Source organism: Trachurus trachurus (assembly GCF_905171665.1).
Source record: "Trachurus trachurus genome assembly, chromosome: 12".
Classification (NCBI taxonomy): domain Eukaryota; kingdom Metazoa; phylum Chordata; class Actinopteri; order Carangiformes; family Carangidae; genus Trachurus; species Trachurus trachurus.
In genome coordinates this window covers 6,382,544-6,399,600 of record NC_139908.1, presented here as the reverse complement: position 1 = coordinate 6,399,600, position 17,057 = coordinate 6,382,544, and the positions used below count along the sequence as shown (strand labels likewise).

The window sequence follows — 17,057 nt, the reverse complement described above, 5'->3', positions numbered from 1 at the left end:
ATGCTAAGCTAATGCACTAACTATGACCTATTGACTAATTGCTAAATATTAGCTGCCTATGTTAGCTAGCATCTTTGTGCTGAAAATCAATAACATGCATTGTCTAAACCTGTTAAGCAGGTATTTTAACATGTTCACCACCTTAGTTAGTGTAGTAGCATGCTATCATTTGCTAATTAGCAATACAGAAGTTTAAAAACCAGTGTTTTTGCACTATTGACAGAGCTAAACATTAGCAACTTATGTAAACTAGCATCTTTGGGATGTTGACATTTGTGTATTCATTAAAATGCACTGTTAAACAGTTACTTTTCCATGTTCACCATCTTAGTTTAGCATGGTAGCATTCTAACAACTGTGTGATAACATTTATCATGATGGATGATTATATTATATTATATTATAGCCTATTATAGCCTATTATAATACCGGTAGTTTATATTATTTTACATTCTATTCTATTCAATTTCATTAAAGGCCTATTATTGAAACATTCTATTCTATTCTATTTCATTATATTATATTATAAATTATACAGTGCTGAATATTAGCTTCATGTAAAGTAGCATCTTTGCTACATTGTGTGTTTTCTGTTGAAGTTCAATAACTGTTCTTATAAAATAAATAAATAAAAGAAAAAATCAAGGGTTCACTACTGGGGGCGTGTGTACAAAATGTCATGGCCATTCATCTGACTGGTTCATTCATTTATTGTTACAGTAACAGGGTTCATCCACTGGGGACCATGAGTAGGTTGAATAAAAAGATCAATCACTTCTTCAGGATGTAGCTAGTTGTGTGTTTTCTTAACTTTTCCTAATCTGTTTTCACTAAGACGACTCTCTACATTAAAGCGAAGCAGCTGGCTTTGTGATAAAGATTTAATGATGCACCGACCTCAAGATGGTGAAACTTTTATCATTCATATCTATTAAATCATCCGGTGTGTCTTGTGTTTTAATCAGCGTCGGCTACTGATTACTTCTTTGAACCAAAGTTTTCAAAAAAAAATGATCTTGTCTCTATTCCTCTATTTCACCCTATTATATGCTTCATCAAATACCATCATCGCAGCCGTCTTACATTTCCTTTCAGTAGAAACATAATACCTACGTTATTTGTTCTCAAATTCCAGCTGTTCAATAAAAAGAAGACTGAACAACCGCCACATCAGATGGCAAATGTGATTTAGCTGAAATTGGATTAAAATGTATCAGGATTAAAAATCTGTCTGCACTATTTGATCCTGTGTTGGGGGGATAGAAGAGGGGGAGGAGGAGTGTTTGCGTCTGCATATCAGTTGTGATAAGAATTTGGAAGTGAATAAGACAGCAACTTGGCTTTCACGCTCATGCAAATGGATTTCCTGCGGTTTTCATAGATTCGGAGTCGGTGTTTATTAACGTTTTATTGAGATGGCTGGATTCTTTCTGACTGTGGAGACGCCGGCGATCACGTGACGTCGTCTTACCTTCTCTCCTGGAGGTCCGATGGCTCCCTGGGGGCCTGGAAGTCCCTGTGTGTGTAGAGGGGAGGAAGGAAGGAAGTGGAAAAAAAACATTCACAACAAATTCTGGTGATGAATGAAGAGGAAAATCTAACGTCAGACAACATGTTTATCACTGACCTGGGCACCTGGGTTGCCTTGCTGTCCGGGAGGTCCTGGCTCTCCTTGAGGTCCCTGGAAAAAGGGGGAAAAAAAACACAGCTAATTTTAGAAATCTCATTCTACATACAAAGATTGATGACTTTATTTACTTGCATAAAACATCCCATGTGGAGGTAAGGAGCGATTTGTTGCTCCGTATGTCGCATTAAAAACTGATATGTTGAGAGCGCATCACTGCATTATTATCCTCTTACACCTAAATAGACCATAACTACTGGGCAAATAGCACAATATCATGCCACACACACACACACACACACACACACACACACATGGATAGACTCACAATCTCCCATCTACTCTCCTAATGAAAGAAACTGCTGAACCACAAACACCTTCCCTCTCAGAAAACTGGCAATCAATTATGTTGCTCCGGTCCAAGACTCTGGGAAAGCTGTTGTTCTTCCTCCGTCTCTCTCTCTTCCTCTCTCTCTCTCTCTCTCTTTCTCTTTCTACCTAGTTGGATCATTCCCAACAGAACAGACAAGCCGCTCCAGCCAGGTATTTTCTCATTATGGTCTCGCGCTTCCAGAAATTGACCTGGAATGATACAACTGGGCAGTGTGTCGGTCTCCTCCAAAATGGGCCTAAATACAGCCGGCCTATTCTTCATTATCTGCTAAGTATCGACTACTGGCATGTGTGTATGTGTGTGTGTGTGCGTGGAATCAGAAAGAGTGAGGGTGCATCAAAGATTAGAGAGTGTGATGTTGTTATTTAATGGTTTAGGGTCACTTACGATGTTTCCTTTAGGTCCTGGGTGGCCGTCCATCCCAGTGACGCCCTGCAACAAGACAACAAGACATCAACACATTATATACATACATATACAGTACAGTGTCCACATCCTGCTATATGATTGATGCACGGTGTCCATGTTAAATTAAATCTGTTGGAACAAAATCACATATGCTACCGGTCGTGCACGCTGTCTGAGATATATACTATATTGAGTTTTCGTATTTCCCCGCGGATCCTATTTGAAGAGTCTTTTGTTCTCGTTGCCTATGAGATGGTGAAAAATTGATTCTTCTCTCAAAACAGTAAATCTAAAAGGCAACGCTGCTTCTGCTGCTGGATATTAAAAAAGAAAAAGGTGACAGAAGAGAGGGTTCAGGGGACTGGATGGATGGGATGGGGTGGGGGGGGCAAACTCACAGGGGGTCCGGGAGGTCCCTGAGGTCCCTTTGGTCCGAGCAAACCTCGTGGCCCCTGGTGAAGAGAGAAGGGAAATTAAAGGGAGAATGATATCACACCTGTGAAGGAACTGATGAATTATTAAACACTCTGCTCTGCTAAATCAAGTCTCAAACTTATACTTCTGGAAGCAACGTGACTTCCTAAATGTCCTTGAGGATATTCTTCAGTCACATTTTTTTTATAAGGGGAGCGCTAAAAGCCCGCACTCCTCTCTCCTCTCTTACTACACATTCATTCCCCACAGCTACGCCTATCAAACAATGCTTTGAATTTCCTTGTGCTTTGCCTCACAGCTACAGTTACCTAACAAGACGTATACTCACTGTCCCGGCTTCACTGTGCATGCACATTCAAACCAATTTAGCACACCCTGGTGGACAAAACAAATCATAGCAAGAGATATCAAGGTCTTTCTGATGGTTTCTCCCTCTCACAACCCCCCCACCACCCTCCCTCAGCCTCCTCCTCCTCCTCCTCCTCCATGGGGAATATCCTGCCTGAGAGAGTGGGAGGCTATTATAACAAGCTTGATGTGAGCTGCCTGCATTTCTCACCTCCAGTGATTCTTTTTTGCATAGACGAGACTCTAGAAAAGGCCTGATCAACATGTACTTTCCAGCAATATCATGCAAATGCATTTATATGAACAGCATCTGCAGTCTGCAAAAGATATATTATCATCTGAGAATATTATTGTTCGCTAGCACACACACACACACACCCTGAGCTCTCTCAGCCCTGTGATAAAATCTCTCAATACAGGACTGGATGGTAATACATGTGATCACTCACTGATTCACCAGGAAGTCCCCTGGGTCCGATCTCTCCATCATCTCCCTGGGAAAGAGAGAGAACGGGTCAGAATGTGGAACAGACAGTGAATGATAATGGAGGAGAAAGTGAAAGAGAGTGTGTGTTTGAGAGAAAGAGAAAGAGAGTGTGTGTGTGTGTGTGTGTGTGTTAGAGGGAGCAAGAGATAATGAGAAGGCACAAAGAGAAAGCGAGGGGAAGAGGGGATCAGGTTGCATCAGCTGTTGGTAATGAGGATGGAGGGGGAGATTAGAGGCACATAAAGGTGTGTGGAGATCAAAAAAATATTAAGGAGAAAAATGAGAGGGAGAGAGAGAGAGAGTGAAGATGGCGGCGGAGGAAGGGGAGTGAAATTCAGCTGCTGACAACAAAAGAAAGGGTGAGTTTGGTCAGAAGGAGAGAGTTGAGCTCCGTCTTTCTGCAGCAGCAGCAGAGAGGGGATGAGACGCAGCACAAACAAAGAGGGGGAAAAAAAACAAAAAAAAGGTGTAAACTTCTTTGTGTTTACCCTCTCTCCATCCTCTCCATGAGCACCAGGAGGTCCAGCTGGGCCAGGTTCACCCTAAAACAACAAACAGTTTTGCTTTAACACAGATTTTTTTCTCTTTATATGTTTTTATTTATTTATTTATTTATCAAATCTACTCACTCTGTGTCCTTTTTCACCAGGAAGTCCAGCAAGACCATCGAACCCTCTGTCGCCCTGATGAACAGGAAGAAACACACACAGCAGGTTGAGCTACTTCACTGCAAAAACTCTAAATCTTTCCAAGAATATTTGTCTTATTTCATGTCAAAATGTATAATTTCTAGTCAAAACTAATCTCTTTCCACTAAAAATAACTTGTTTTTAGATAATTTTCACTTGTTTCAAACTAATTTTCACTTGAAATAAGTAGATAAATCTGCCAGTGAACGCAGGTTTTTTGTGCTCGTAATAAGAAAGAAAAACTTGCTCCACTGTCAGATTTTTCTACTTATTTCAAGTAAAAATAAGCTTGAAAGAAGTAAAAAGTGTCTAAAAACAAGCACATTTTTTATGTGACAAGTCTTATTTTGAGTATAATTAGACTAGAAGGGACATTTTGACTAGCTATAAGACAAATATTCTTGGTAAGATTTTGAGTTTGTCCAAACATGTTTCAACTGGCTTCATGAAATATGCTGCAATGGAAACATATAGTATATGATGGACAGGGCACCTTGGGTCCAGACTGTCCTGGCATGCCCCTGGCTCCGTCAGCTCCAGAACGACCCTGTTCAGGGAAAGAGAATTAAAAAAAAAGAAGTTAGAAAATACGCCGCCTGAGTAGAAGGATCACAAATATCCTGCGACAGCTGCAAAACGCCTGGGTTTTAACTCGGCACTCCAACGTGTAAATAAAACATTATCTACTACAGCACGAGTGTCAGAGTGTATATTATACACGCTTTGCCCGCTGACAGCTCTGCTTTGTGTCACTCTTACCCTTCTGCCAGGCTTTCCAGCAGGTCCAGGGGATCCCAGAGGTCCACGTGGTCCCTGAAAGAAGAACATGGAGGGTTGGTGGTTGTTTTTTTTTTCTTCTTTCTTAATGCACTTCCCTTAAAGGGACAACGAGGAGTTTTGGAAAAGCGAAGCGTTTTCACACTACATTTATGAGCCTCCGCGCACCGTGAAATTCTTTGACCGGCGCAGGACGGACTCATGTTTTCATTCATCAAGAATTAAAGTCAGAGGTTTGAAGATGATCACATAGCCTACCGTCGTAGTTCCGACCATAAACAGCAATTCGGCGGCGTTATTCTCATGTCTCGCCACCACTAATAATAACAAAATAACGATAGAGACATAGCGATATATTTATCGAAAATGGGCCCATTAACAAGAGTGGGTAGCGTAGATTCATCCACATTAATATGAGGCTTTTTTATAACCAAATAGAAACTCCTCGTTGTCCCTTTAAACTATCATGGAAATATCAAACACAGTGAGCAGTGAGAGGCTTGCTCACGTAAAGCAAAACTTAGCATTGTGACATCTTGTACCTGAGGTCCTCCCTCTCCAGACTCTCCCTTCAGTCCTGATACACCAGGTGGACCCTGAGGAGGAAAACAAAAGACACAATCTAAGTGACACCCAACTGTTTGTGTATTCATTTCTCTATGCAATGGATCACAAACGGCTTTTCTAACTTCAAATCTTCTACTGATTTTAAGTCAGTTTGGCTTGTTAGAGGTGGGTTGAAACACCTACCAGTGGGCCGGATCTGCCGGTCAGACCCATCGGACCTGTAGGGCCGCGCATGGCGAGCTGCGGATGGGAAGGAACAGATTAGTGATGAGATAAAAGACATGAGTCATATAAAAGTTATAATAGATTGTGCATTTATGCGTGTGTGTCCGTGACAGTGAAATAAATACAAACATATATGTGTTTTAAAACCATTTAGTTTTGCGGTAAAAATATAGCTTTGAAGATTTGCAGCAGCAGTGTGATGATGAATGTGATGTGTGTGTGTGGGTGTGTGAGCTGTCACCCTGGCCTGCTGCATGATGGCCTGCATCTGGGCCTCCTGAGCCGACACCGCCGGTCCCTTCTGTCCGCCGTCGCCTCCAGAGCTGAATCTGAACTGTGGAGGTAAGAGACAACAGAGCGGTCGGTGGTGAGACCAGAGCTGCAGAACATTTAAAAAAAAAAACATAACGATAGAAACCAGAGAAACATTTGGAAAGACTAAAAAAAATAAAAAAAATAAATAAATAAAAAACATTGACATCTCCTCAAGCAAATTAAATATTCAAGGTTTAAATATTCACTTCTACTCCAAACAATATTGTCAGTATTTTCTTGAAACTGTGCAACAGATGTCGAACTGAAGCGTCCGTCTCCAGATGCCAAAAAAATCGACTGCAACTTCCAGATCTACTGACATCTGGTGGCCAAAGGCAGGAACTGCAGCGTAGGTGGATATCCAGGTTTGTTTAGCTCGGGGTTGTGTTACATTAAGACTGTGCAGGTTTTCAACACCTCACTGACACTACGAAGCTGAAGACAAACAGTCGATGCATCCCACCCACCCACCCACCCACCCACCACGCAGCTAATTTCTCCAGAACACAGAAATTTCACAGCGTTTCAATCAGTTTCTCCCTCCGTCCACATTTCTGCTGAGTTTGATTAAGACCTGGCCCGTCCCTTCAGAAATCTTTAGTCACAATCAAATCTATGCAGCTATTTCTTTCGTCCTCTCTGCCAGTCGCTGGTCTGTCTTTCATTCGTTCTGTCTTCAGCTGTTTCACGCTTTATGTCATTACTTCTTTAATTCTCATTTTCTACACTGACGTTCCGAAAACCAAGAACAAAATGTTCTTCCACGTTTTAAAATCTTGACCAGCAAGACAAGGACACAGTAAAAAAAAAACAACTCTTGATTGCAGATTATAAAATGAAGAGTGGCTGAATGTCAGTGGGTCGTTTTAAGATACATAAAGATTTGCCAGTGAACCCATGAGTTCCTCTGGTGAAACAACAATGCGTGTTTCTCGTTAGGCGCTCGGAGCTCAGGGATCAGGTTTCAAGTCGTGCTGATTCTGCCCGTGGACGAACCAGAACGAGTCGAGTTCCTGTCCAGACGGAGCTCTCTCACTCTCTCCCTCTCTCTTTCTCTCTCGCAGCCAGACCCCCTGAAACCACAGCTTTACATCTGTGCAACTAATCAGCTCCAACAGCAACGGTGTCACACACACACACACACACACACACACGGGGTAAGAATAGGTACATAAGACAGCATGGGAAGCCATTAGGACCCCTGCAGTCCAATCTACAGAGTCAATGGACTTCCTGCAGGACGACGACCTGACGGGGACACTAGTGTTCGTCTTCAGAGCGCGCTGCAGTGTAAACTAAAGGATACACAGACCTCCTACAGTCATTGAACGCACCACAAGGGGCTGCTAAAGCACAGATTCACATGACCAGAGATATTCGTAAAGGTCCAACAAACACGCTCTGCAAAGGAAACCCCCCCCCCTCCCCTCTTCCCCCATCTCCCTCCTTCATTCCAGTGAACTGTGTAAACCACATGTCAGAGTTTATTGATAAAACAGAGGAAGATGCATCACACTTGGCTTTAAACGGGAATATAAAGTCACATGGAAAAATGTTTCAGCGCTGTGTGAACGCGGCAGACATGAAAACTCCTGTTTACTTTCCTCTTTTACTATTTTTAACCACTTTTTTTTCTTTTCTTTTCTTTTCTTTTCTTTTTAGGTGGGACAATGTAAGTGTGATGTACTTACAGGCAGCATCAGGACGGTGCCAGCGGGTCCTGGCAGACCATCAGCACCGGGAAGACCAGAACGACCCGGAGGACCCTTTAATGGAGAAAAACACAGAGATTAAACGTGTTCTCTGTATTTTTTTTTCTAAGACACACTGTATCTTTCTCTACTCACCCTCTCTCCAGGATCTCCAGAACTGCCTGGTGGGCCAGAAGAACCTGGGGGTCCGGGGAGACCCTGTTTAAAGCAACAAAAAAAAAACTCATTTGACTTCCATTCATACATATACAGTATACATACATGAGAGCACAGTCATATTTGCTCTACTAAAAGTTCTCGCCGCCTTTTATCTGGCAAAGTGGTCACACATGGGGGAAAGGAATGCATGAGGCAACACGGGACTTGGGGCTTGTTGAGTTGTAAATGCTTTTGTGAGGCGCTCTTTATTTGTCTATAGCTCAGTGCCTGAATGGCTGCACTCCATCTGCATGGTGTCAAACAAAAAAAATCTCCTCCTAGACAAATAATTAGCTTCTTCTTCTCCTCCAACAACATCTGGGCCGGTCCATATCTCTTCAGGCCAGGGGGAGCTGTCCCGGGGCCACTCCCTTTTGCAGTGGAAGTCAGGCAGCCGGGAGAACGGGCGACGTAATGATAATAATAATCTGTTATCGCCTTATTTAAAATTTATCGTCAGAGATTACAAAAGAAAAATGCCGGCTACAGAGGGAAAAAGAGGACATGGGAAAAAAAAACAGGGGAAGTGAAGAGTGGGAGAGGCTTGAGAGTGACAGAACCAGAGACAGATTATTGACTTACTGTTGGGCCTTCAGGCCCAGGCGGACCCTCCACCAGCATTCCCTGTAACACACAGACACACAGATACCATCAGATACCACACTCATCTCCTCTCATTCAACAATATCATCACCGCTCTTTTCCTTTTGTCCACTCGCTCCGTTGAAGAGTTTCAACTGTAGTTCGGTGAGCACATGTTCCAACACAGCTGTTTATCAACCGGTCGATCTGTAAAAACTTAATGTACATTCCTGCCTGTCACTTCACCTCAGACCGACACAAAAGGCGAAGATGCCTTCAGGTGCCGCGCTGTCCTACCTGGACAACCCGGACGGATCCAATCCAATTTAACTGTCGATACTTGCAGAATGATGCATGTGAAATACATCACTATTACAGTGTGTTTCTGCCACACACACACACACACACAGAGTTCTGCAGCTACAGATGTGTTGCTCTGTTTGTTTGTTTGTTTGCTCGTGGTAACACTCTGGCTCCCGGCTTTGTTATGAGGGGACGGAAAAACGCAGACGCTGTCCAAACTTATTTTTCAAATGATGTGATTTCAGCATGTTTTCCCATTAAACCCCCCTCAACCCCCCCGAGCTGTTTCCTCTGAGCGTTTCTAATCGTTACAATTACTCACAACTGATCTGTGTGTGTGTGTGTGTGTGTGTGTGTTGCTCGGGAAAAATAGGAAAAAGATGTTGAAGTTACACAAAGTGAAGATGTGCGCTCAGAGCTGGTGACGAGACCTGAACCATGCTTGTGCATACAGTATATATCAAATCAAATCTTTATTGTCATGTGCACCGGAGACAGTGTCACACAGTACAATGAAATTCTTATTCTGTGATATTCTGTGAATAAATTGTGCAAGAACAGTAATGAATGGTGCATATATACATACAGTACATACACTGTATATATACACACATATAAGCAGGCAGCGATCCATATACACAAAGACACTGGCAGCTGGGTGACAGTTGTTTGAAGTGCAGCAGCTGCAGCTCTGTAAGAGATGTAAACTCCCTCTGTGGCTGATGCACCTTTGCAAACACACAACTGTACATGTATGTGTGTGTGTTTTCTTGTGTGTTCTTGTGTGTGTTCATGTGTGTTTGTGTGTGTGTGATTGGAGGCTGTACATGTTCCACCTGTTTGTATTTATACTCTTTAGCTTTAGGAGCAGAAAAAGTCCCTTTTCTCTCTGTCTTGCTTTTGTTCTCCTCTTGTTCTTGCCCTCCCTCTCCCTCTCCCTCTCCCTCCCTCCCCCACTGTGTTTACACACTGCCCTCTCTGTGTTTAGAGATTATTGACAATCCCCTGCATCGGCGTTCTCCAAATGTTTATGCTCGGGTCCTGATCAGCGGCCAGGAGGAGCGAGGAGAGAGGAGGAGGCCTCGGCCCAGAGCGTCCAGAGCCAGAGGCCTAATGATGAGAGTTTGGCCTCGGGCTTCTCAATGAGGAGTAAAAAACAGAAAGAGGAAAAAATGGGGGTTTGGTTTGTGTTTAGATGTGGATCACACACTCTGTATGTACTCACAGATATAAACACACCCAGCACACACACACACACACACACACACACACAGCACTACATCTGTTGCCCAAGTATGTTGTTGAAACAGTGGTACTCACAGGCTCAATAACAGCAGGCTCTCCCTTCTGTCCCTTCTCGCCACGAGCTCCGTCGACCTGCACAACCAAACGCACACGATCAGACACACCCTCCTCTTCTTCATCATCATCATCATCATCATCATCATCATCATCATCATCATCATCATCATCATCCTCATCTTCATCCTCCTTCAGCAGTCTTTACCTGTCCGTAATACACGTCTTTCTCGGCGGGCAGCTTTTTGTCGTAGTCCAGGTCTTCGTCGTAGGTGCCGTAGTTGTCCAAGTCGCCGTAGTCGGTGAGGTGCTCCTCCTTGAACAGATCGGTGTAGTCGTCTCCCCCCTCCACGCCCCCCTGGCCCGTCCCGGTCCCGGTCCCGGCGCCGGTGGCTCCAGCTCCAGTTCCAGCTCCAGTTCCAGCTCCGGTTCCAGCTCCAGCTCCGGTGCCGGTGCCAGCGCTGGCCGATCCACCGCCGGTAGAAGAAGATCCTCCCACAGAGACGCTGGAACTGCTGCTGCTGCTGCTGCTGCTGCTACCGCCGCCGCCGCCGCCGCCGCCACTGATGTGCACGCTGCTGCTGACGCCACCGCCGCCGTCTCCACCGCTGATGTGCACGCTGCTGCTGCTGCCGCCGCCGCCGCCTGTGGTGTAATGGGTCTCCTCGCCATAGTCGTATCCATCGCCGTAGTCAGTGTAGGAAGTTCCAACCTGTTATTAAAACACAGGGTGAGTTAGAGCTCAATTAATAATAGGGCTGGGACGATATGCTTTTCTCCCGATTCGATTCTTCTACGATTTTTTGGATGGCGATTCGATTTAAATTGCGATTCTACGATATTGCCGATTCTCTCGATTTTTAGTCTGCATTTTTAACATTTATCTGCACACAAATACTGTAGGAGCCTATAAATGAACATACTCCATTATAAAGTGAACTTAAACCCTTTTCAAAGCCTGTACTCTCTGTATGTAAAAGAGGCTAACAAATACACATTGCACAATATTTAAAAAAATAAAAAATAAATAAAAAATAAAAAAATAAATAAAAAAAATCGATTTTTGAAAAAAAAATCTATTTAAAAATCGTCAAAAAAGATATCGCGATATCTATGTGAATCAATTTTTTCTCCCACCCCTAATTAATAGACTAATTGTTTCTACAGCATCCACTCTGGCATTGCTTCTCCTATTGCAGTGGTTTCCAACCTTGGGGTCGGGACCCCTCGTGGGGTCGCCTGGAATTCAAATGGGGGTCGCCTGAAATGTCGAGTAATCGATAAAAAAAATTACTGATAAAAATATTCGTATATAATAACTAATTATTATTCTTTCTTTTAAAAATTATGATTAAAAACACCACACACAATCTTAAACAACTGTATTCTCTATACTTTCACTTTCTCAAATATAAATCGAGTTCACACAAAATGCAGCATATAGAAATATCTGAGCTGACGCATGATTGGCTGCACGTGATCGGGGGGTCGCCAGAAATTTGTGATGTCAAGATGTGGGGTCACGAGCCAAAAAAGGTTGGGAACCACTGTCCTACTGTATATGGATTAGAAGAAGACGAAGACGAAGAAGAGCCTCATCTTAAAGGTGCTATATGAAAGTTTTCTCTTCTGCTGCTGGGAACAGTTTTTAAGAGCTGAGTGCTTCTACTTCTGTAGGATCACCCGGCGGAAGTCCCGCTTTCCTGCTGCCGTTTTCACATTCCCCTCGGCGCAAGGAAACAACAACAGGAACCACGGATATTTCGATCTCCGAGTTGAAAAATAACCAACGCATCTTTGTTTCTTTTATTTGTAAAAGTCGTATCGCAGACTCGACAAACGGCCTTTACCAATTTTTTTTAAGGTGTTCTATGTTGTTGTGATAGTAGTAGCCATTTTTCTGTCTGTACACTGCAAAAACTCAAAATCTTACCAAGAATATTTGTCTTATTTCTAGTCAAAAAGTCATTTCTAAAAAACAAATCTCATTATACCTAGAATAAGACTCATCACATTAAAAAGTAGCATGTTTTTAGACACTTTGAACTTCTTTCACTTGAAATAAGTAGAAAAAGCTGATAGTGTTAAGTGATAAAGTTTTTCTTTCTTATTACAAGCACAGAAAACTTGCTTTCACTGGCAGATTCTTGTACTTATTTTAAGCAAAAATTAGTTTGAAACAAGTGAAAATATCTAAAAACAAGTTAATTTTTAGGTGATGAGTCTCATTCTAAATGGAAAGAGATTAGTTTTGACAAGAAATTAGACATTTTGACAAGAAATAAGACAAATATTCTTGGAAAGATTTTGAGTTTTTGCAGTGTAGGCGGGTTTTTTTGGTGGGCGTGTTACACCAAACGACTGTGATTGGTTGTTGGTTGATTGGTTGGTCGTTTTTTTTCTTCCGATCTCAGAGTCGGTCCAGAAGCGAAACTAAAACAACGATAACTGAGACAGGAAGTCGCTGAGATTCATTCATCTCAACCTACCGATGTGTCGTTGATGACGATCTTTGACCCCGTGGAGATGACGCTCCTCTCGGCTCCGGTCCCTGCGCCGATGGACAAGTCGACCTTGCCGCCGACGCCCATGTCCAGCTCCCCGCCGGTGCCGACGCTGGTGATGGTGACGCGCCTGGAGCCGTCGCCGTCGGGCGCCGCGGTGCTCTCGTAGTTCTCGTAGTAGCCGTCGTAGTTGCCGTAGCCGTCGTAGCCGTCGTAAGGGGCGGTCTCTTCTCCGTAGGCGTCTCCTCCCGCTCCTGCTGCTCCTCCTGCTCCTCCTGCTCCTGCTGCTGCTCCTGCTGCTGCTCCGCCGCCGCCGCCGCCTCCTGCTGCTGCTGCACCGGTGGCCGTGCCGGAAGAGCTCGACGATGAAGAGCTGCTGGATGAGGATGAGGAGCCAGTGGATGAGGAGCCAGTGGACGAGGAGCCAGAGGATGAAGATGAGGATCCAGTAGAAGACGAGTCCGTGGAGATGGAGACTTTGCCGCCGGCGCCACCAGCGCCTCTCAGGACCTCCTCCACCGTGGTCACGACGGTGTCTCCTGTCACCTGGAGGACAGAGAGGACGTTTGAAATCAACATCATCATCATCATCATCATCACACTGCAAAAACTCAAAATCTTTCCAAGAATATTTGTCTTATTTCTTGTAAAAAATGTCTCATTTCTAGTCAAAACTAATCTCTTTCCACTTAAAATAAGACTCATCACCTAAAAATTAACTTGTTTTTAGATCATTTTCACTTGTTTCAAACGTATTTTCACTTGAAATAAGTAAAAAAGTGAAAGCAGGTTTTTTGTGCTTGTAATAAAAAAGAAAAACTTGCTCCACTATCAAATTTTTCTATTTATTTCAAGTGAAAATATGCTTGAAAGAAGTAAAAAGTGTCTAAAAACAAGCTGCTTTTTAATGTGATGAGTCTTATTTTGAGTAGAATTTGATTTGTTTTGACTAGAAATAAGACAAATATTCTTGGTAAGATATTTGAGTGTTTGCAGTGCATCATCAAGAAGGCATCTACATCATTAGCTGAAATCCATCCGGCGCGAAATAAATAAATAAACTACCTTGACTTCTTTTGCGGAGGCGTCGGCATCAGTGGTTGACTCATAAGGCTTTCCATCCATGTCCTCATAGTAAGGGTATTCATAATAGTAGCTGTCCTCCTCTGTGTTCTGCAGGAGAGAAACATTACACAGTGTGACTGAGAGAGAAAGGAATAGCCATCCATTATTAAAAGCATGGGTTTTTTAAACACGATGCTCTGCCGGGAGGCTGATGTGCGTGTGTGCGTGTGTGCGTCACGCTGCCTCATCCATCAGGCCGACGCACTAATGTCTTCTACTTGTGGAAAACCTCATGCCGCGCGCGTCTCTCTGCTCAAACATGTTACGGCTGAATGACAAATGACTTTTCCACAGTTTTCTTAATGAATCTGTCTAACAAAAAAAGAAAAAAAAAAAAACAGGTCAAGGTTTTGTGTGTGCGCCCTGCGGGGGGGCGCTGACAGGCCGCGGGGAGCGAAGAGGAGGAAGAAAAAAAAGGTCAAGACGAAGAAGAAGAAGCAGCTTCTTCCTGTCCATGTACACTGCAAAAACTCAAAATCTTACCAAGAATATTTGTCTTATTTCTAGTCAAAATGTCATTTCTAGTCAAAACAAATCTCATTCTACTTAAAATAAGACTCATCACATTAAAAAGCAGCTTGTTTTTAGACACTTTTTACTTTTTTCAAACATATTTTCAATAGAAATAAGTAGAAAAATCTAATAGTGGAGCAAGTTTTTCTTTCTTATTACAAGCACAAAAAAACTTACTTTCACTGGCAGATTCTTCTACTTATTTCAATTGAAAATTAGTTTGAAACAAGTGAAAATTATCTAAAAACAAGTAATTTTTTAGGTGATGAGTCTTATTTTAAGTGGAAAGAGATTAGTTTTGACTAGAAATGAGACATTTTGACAAGAAATAAGACAAATATTCTTGGAAAGATTTTAAGTTTTTGCAGTGTAACAACTCCACTGACACGCCTCTGATGAGCATGTGCTCTGCAGTGTGTTGGTATTCGGTGCCACGGTGCAGCGATGCAGGCTTAGGCAGGAACCACATCATTCCTGAACATTATTAACAAATTGCACATCAGCCCCTGATAACCCCGTTCTTCCTCGTCAGCGCTTTTTTCCTCCTCTGGCACGGTGTGCAGCTCCCTGTCTCTCTCTTGCATAAGCTACAGTAAGAGGTTCTTTTCAGCAACTCAGATCTGATTTGAGTTATTGGACGCAGTAATGGATTAACGGAAATTAACTTCCACCTGCAAGGTCGGGCCTGAGAGCGCCGCCGGTTTTATACGATGTCCTCGAATGCAGCAAAATGACACACTGCAAAAACTCAAAACCTTTCCAAGAATATTTGTCTTATTTCTTGTCAAAATGTCTCGTTTCTAGCCAAAACTAATCTCTTTTCATTTCAAATGAGACTCGTCACCTGAAAAAGAACTTGTTTTTAGATCTTTTCACTTGTTTCAAACAAATTTTTACTTAAAATAAGTAGAAAAATCTGCCAGTGAAAGCAAGTTTTTGTGTGTGCTTGTAATAAGAAAGAAAAACTTGCCCCACTATCAGATTTTTCTACTTATTTCAAGTGAAAATATGCTTGAAAGAAGTTAAAAGTGTCTAAAAACAAGCTGCTTTGTATGTGATGAGTCTTATTTTAAGTATAATGAGATTGTTTTGACTAGAAATTAGACAAATATTCTTGGTAAGATTTTGAGTTTTTGCAGTGCATGTAACAAAAAAAAAGGTCGCGTTTACTTACGTATTCGTCCGTGTTGGGGTCCTGGTTCTGGGGCTGATCGGGCACCGGCACTTCGCAATCAGGGCTGTAGTGCTCACAGTAGTCATAGGCAGCGCGATGGTCTGCTACAATCATTAGCTGCTGGATCTCTCCCTGGAAAAAAAAAAAAAAAAACACAACAGGAAGTGATGAGACTCACTGGGACCCAGATACAGAGAGTCATGCATGTAAATAAACAAGTAGAACAAGCATCAACGACAGACAGACAGACAAAGAGACAGACAGACAAAGAGACAGACAGACGTGGCGGTCTCACACTCTATGACCTTCTGCAGAGAAGAGGGGGGGCAAGAAAATAAAAGCAAATAAAAATGAGGGGGAACATCTGGGAGCTGCTTCATCACATGCAGAACAGGCAGCCCGGGAAAAACTAGGTCAAACCAGGGGGAAATGTGAGGGTGACTAAATGATGAAGAACTTTTTGTTTTGTTTTGTTTTTTTCCCTTTCTTTCTTTCTTTCTTTCTTTTCTTTTTGTGCGAGGTCCAAGAGCGTTGATTCGTATCAAGGTTGAACACCGGACTGCGAGTTTAAAGAAAATAAAAAGCTGCAGCAAAGAAATGTGGAGTTACAGGAGAACATGGAACAAGTGACTTCATGTACTGTAGCAGCGGACGATGATGCAAACAATCACACACACACACAAATGGTGCATTTCTACCAAGATTAATGATTTTTTCTTCTTAACAGAGCACACACACGAGCTCGGCCTGAGATCTGAACGGGACGTGAGTGATTTCGCCCTGGAGCTGATTGTATAAGACCAAATTTATCAACTCAGAGTGCGACACGGAGAACATGAGCAGACCTGCAGGTACAGAGAGCTGACCCTGACTCAAAGAGGGAGAGATAGATAGATTCAAAGAAAGAAGAACAAGAAGAAGAAGAAGGAGGAGGAGGAGGAGAAAAAGGCTCAGAAGGATCCCCGGGCTGCATGGGGAGCTGGGTGTGGGCGTCTGCCACATGTTTTCGGAGCAGAATGCATATGGCACCAAAAAAAAAAAAAACCTCTGTGTTATTGCATCCATCCAAACATGATCCCAATCACACGTCCAAATCCAGTGATGTAATTCCACATCAATCAAACTCGTGTGTCAACTGCTCTGCTGAAACAAATAGATTTTCAGATAGAGGAGGAGGAGGAGGAGGAGGGGGAGTATGAGAATCATGAGGCGACGCAACTCTGGGAACAGACGAGGCAGAGCAGCGTGGTGAAGTGGTTTTGATTATGTCCGATTTGCCAAAAAAAAAAAAAAAGAAAGAAAGTCTGAAATCCCTCAGCTTGTCTTTTTCCAGCTGAAAACTCTCCGTGGATGACGGCGAGGCGGCGGCGTGGGG

At 43.0% G+C, this 17,057-nt stretch overlaps 2 protein-coding genes across 2 annotated transcripts in view; both read right to left on the bottom strand.

Annotated features, from left to right (window-relative positions):
• Positions 1–10,959, bottom strand: part of LOC310994918 (uncharacterized protein) — a 45,215-nt gene extending 34,256 nt beyond the window's left edge. The window contains exons 1-17 of the mRNA XM_083983823.1: positions 10,575–10,959; positions 10,388–10,444; positions 8,765–8,806; positions 8,120–8,182; positions 7,964–8,038; positions 6,199–6,291; positions 5,916–5,972; positions 5,708–5,761; positions 5,148–5,201; positions 4,882–4,935; positions 4,329–4,382; positions 4,188–4,241; positions 3,662–3,706; positions 2,828–2,881; positions 2,409–2,453; positions 1,628–1,681; positions 1,472–1,516 (exon numbers count right to left, since the gene is read on the bottom strand). Of these exons, the coding sequence (XP_083839949.1) occupies positions 1,472–1,516; positions 1,628–1,681; positions 2,409–2,453; positions 2,828–2,881; positions 3,662–3,706; positions 4,188–4,241; positions 4,329–4,382; positions 4,882–4,935; positions 5,148–5,201; positions 5,708–5,761; positions 5,916–5,972; positions 6,199–6,291; positions 7,964–8,038; positions 8,120–8,182; positions 8,765–8,803 (840 nt within the window). The 5' untranslated portion in view covers positions 8,804–8,806; positions 10,388–10,444; positions 10,575–10,959. The remainder of the gene's footprint in view (positions 1–1,471; positions 1,517–1,627; positions 1,682–2,408; positions 2,454–2,827; positions 2,882–3,661; positions 3,707–4,187; positions 4,242–4,328; positions 4,383–4,881; positions 4,936–5,147; positions 5,202–5,707; positions 5,762–5,915; positions 5,973–6,198; positions 6,292–7,963; positions 8,039–8,119; positions 8,183–8,764; positions 8,807–10,387; positions 10,445–10,574) is intronic.
• Positions 10,113–17,057, bottom strand: part of LOC310995065 (uncharacterized protein) — a gene marked incomplete at its 3' end in the record, with an annotated part of 43,945 nt that continues 37,000 nt past the window's right edge. Inside the window, exons 5-11 of the mRNA XM_083983994.1 lie at positions 15,683–15,814; positions 13,936–14,043; positions 13,209–13,416; positions 12,856–13,097; positions 10,575–11,078; positions 10,388–10,444; positions 10,113–10,202 (exon numbers count right to left, since the gene is read on the bottom strand). Coding sequence (XP_083840120.1) covers positions 10,113–10,202; positions 10,388–10,444; positions 10,575–11,078; positions 12,856–13,097; positions 13,209–13,416; positions 13,936–14,043; positions 15,683–15,814 — 1,341 coding nt within the window. The remainder of the gene's footprint in view (positions 10,203–10,387; positions 10,445–10,574; positions 11,079–12,855; positions 13,098–13,208; positions 13,417–13,935; positions 14,044–15,682; positions 15,815–17,057) is intronic.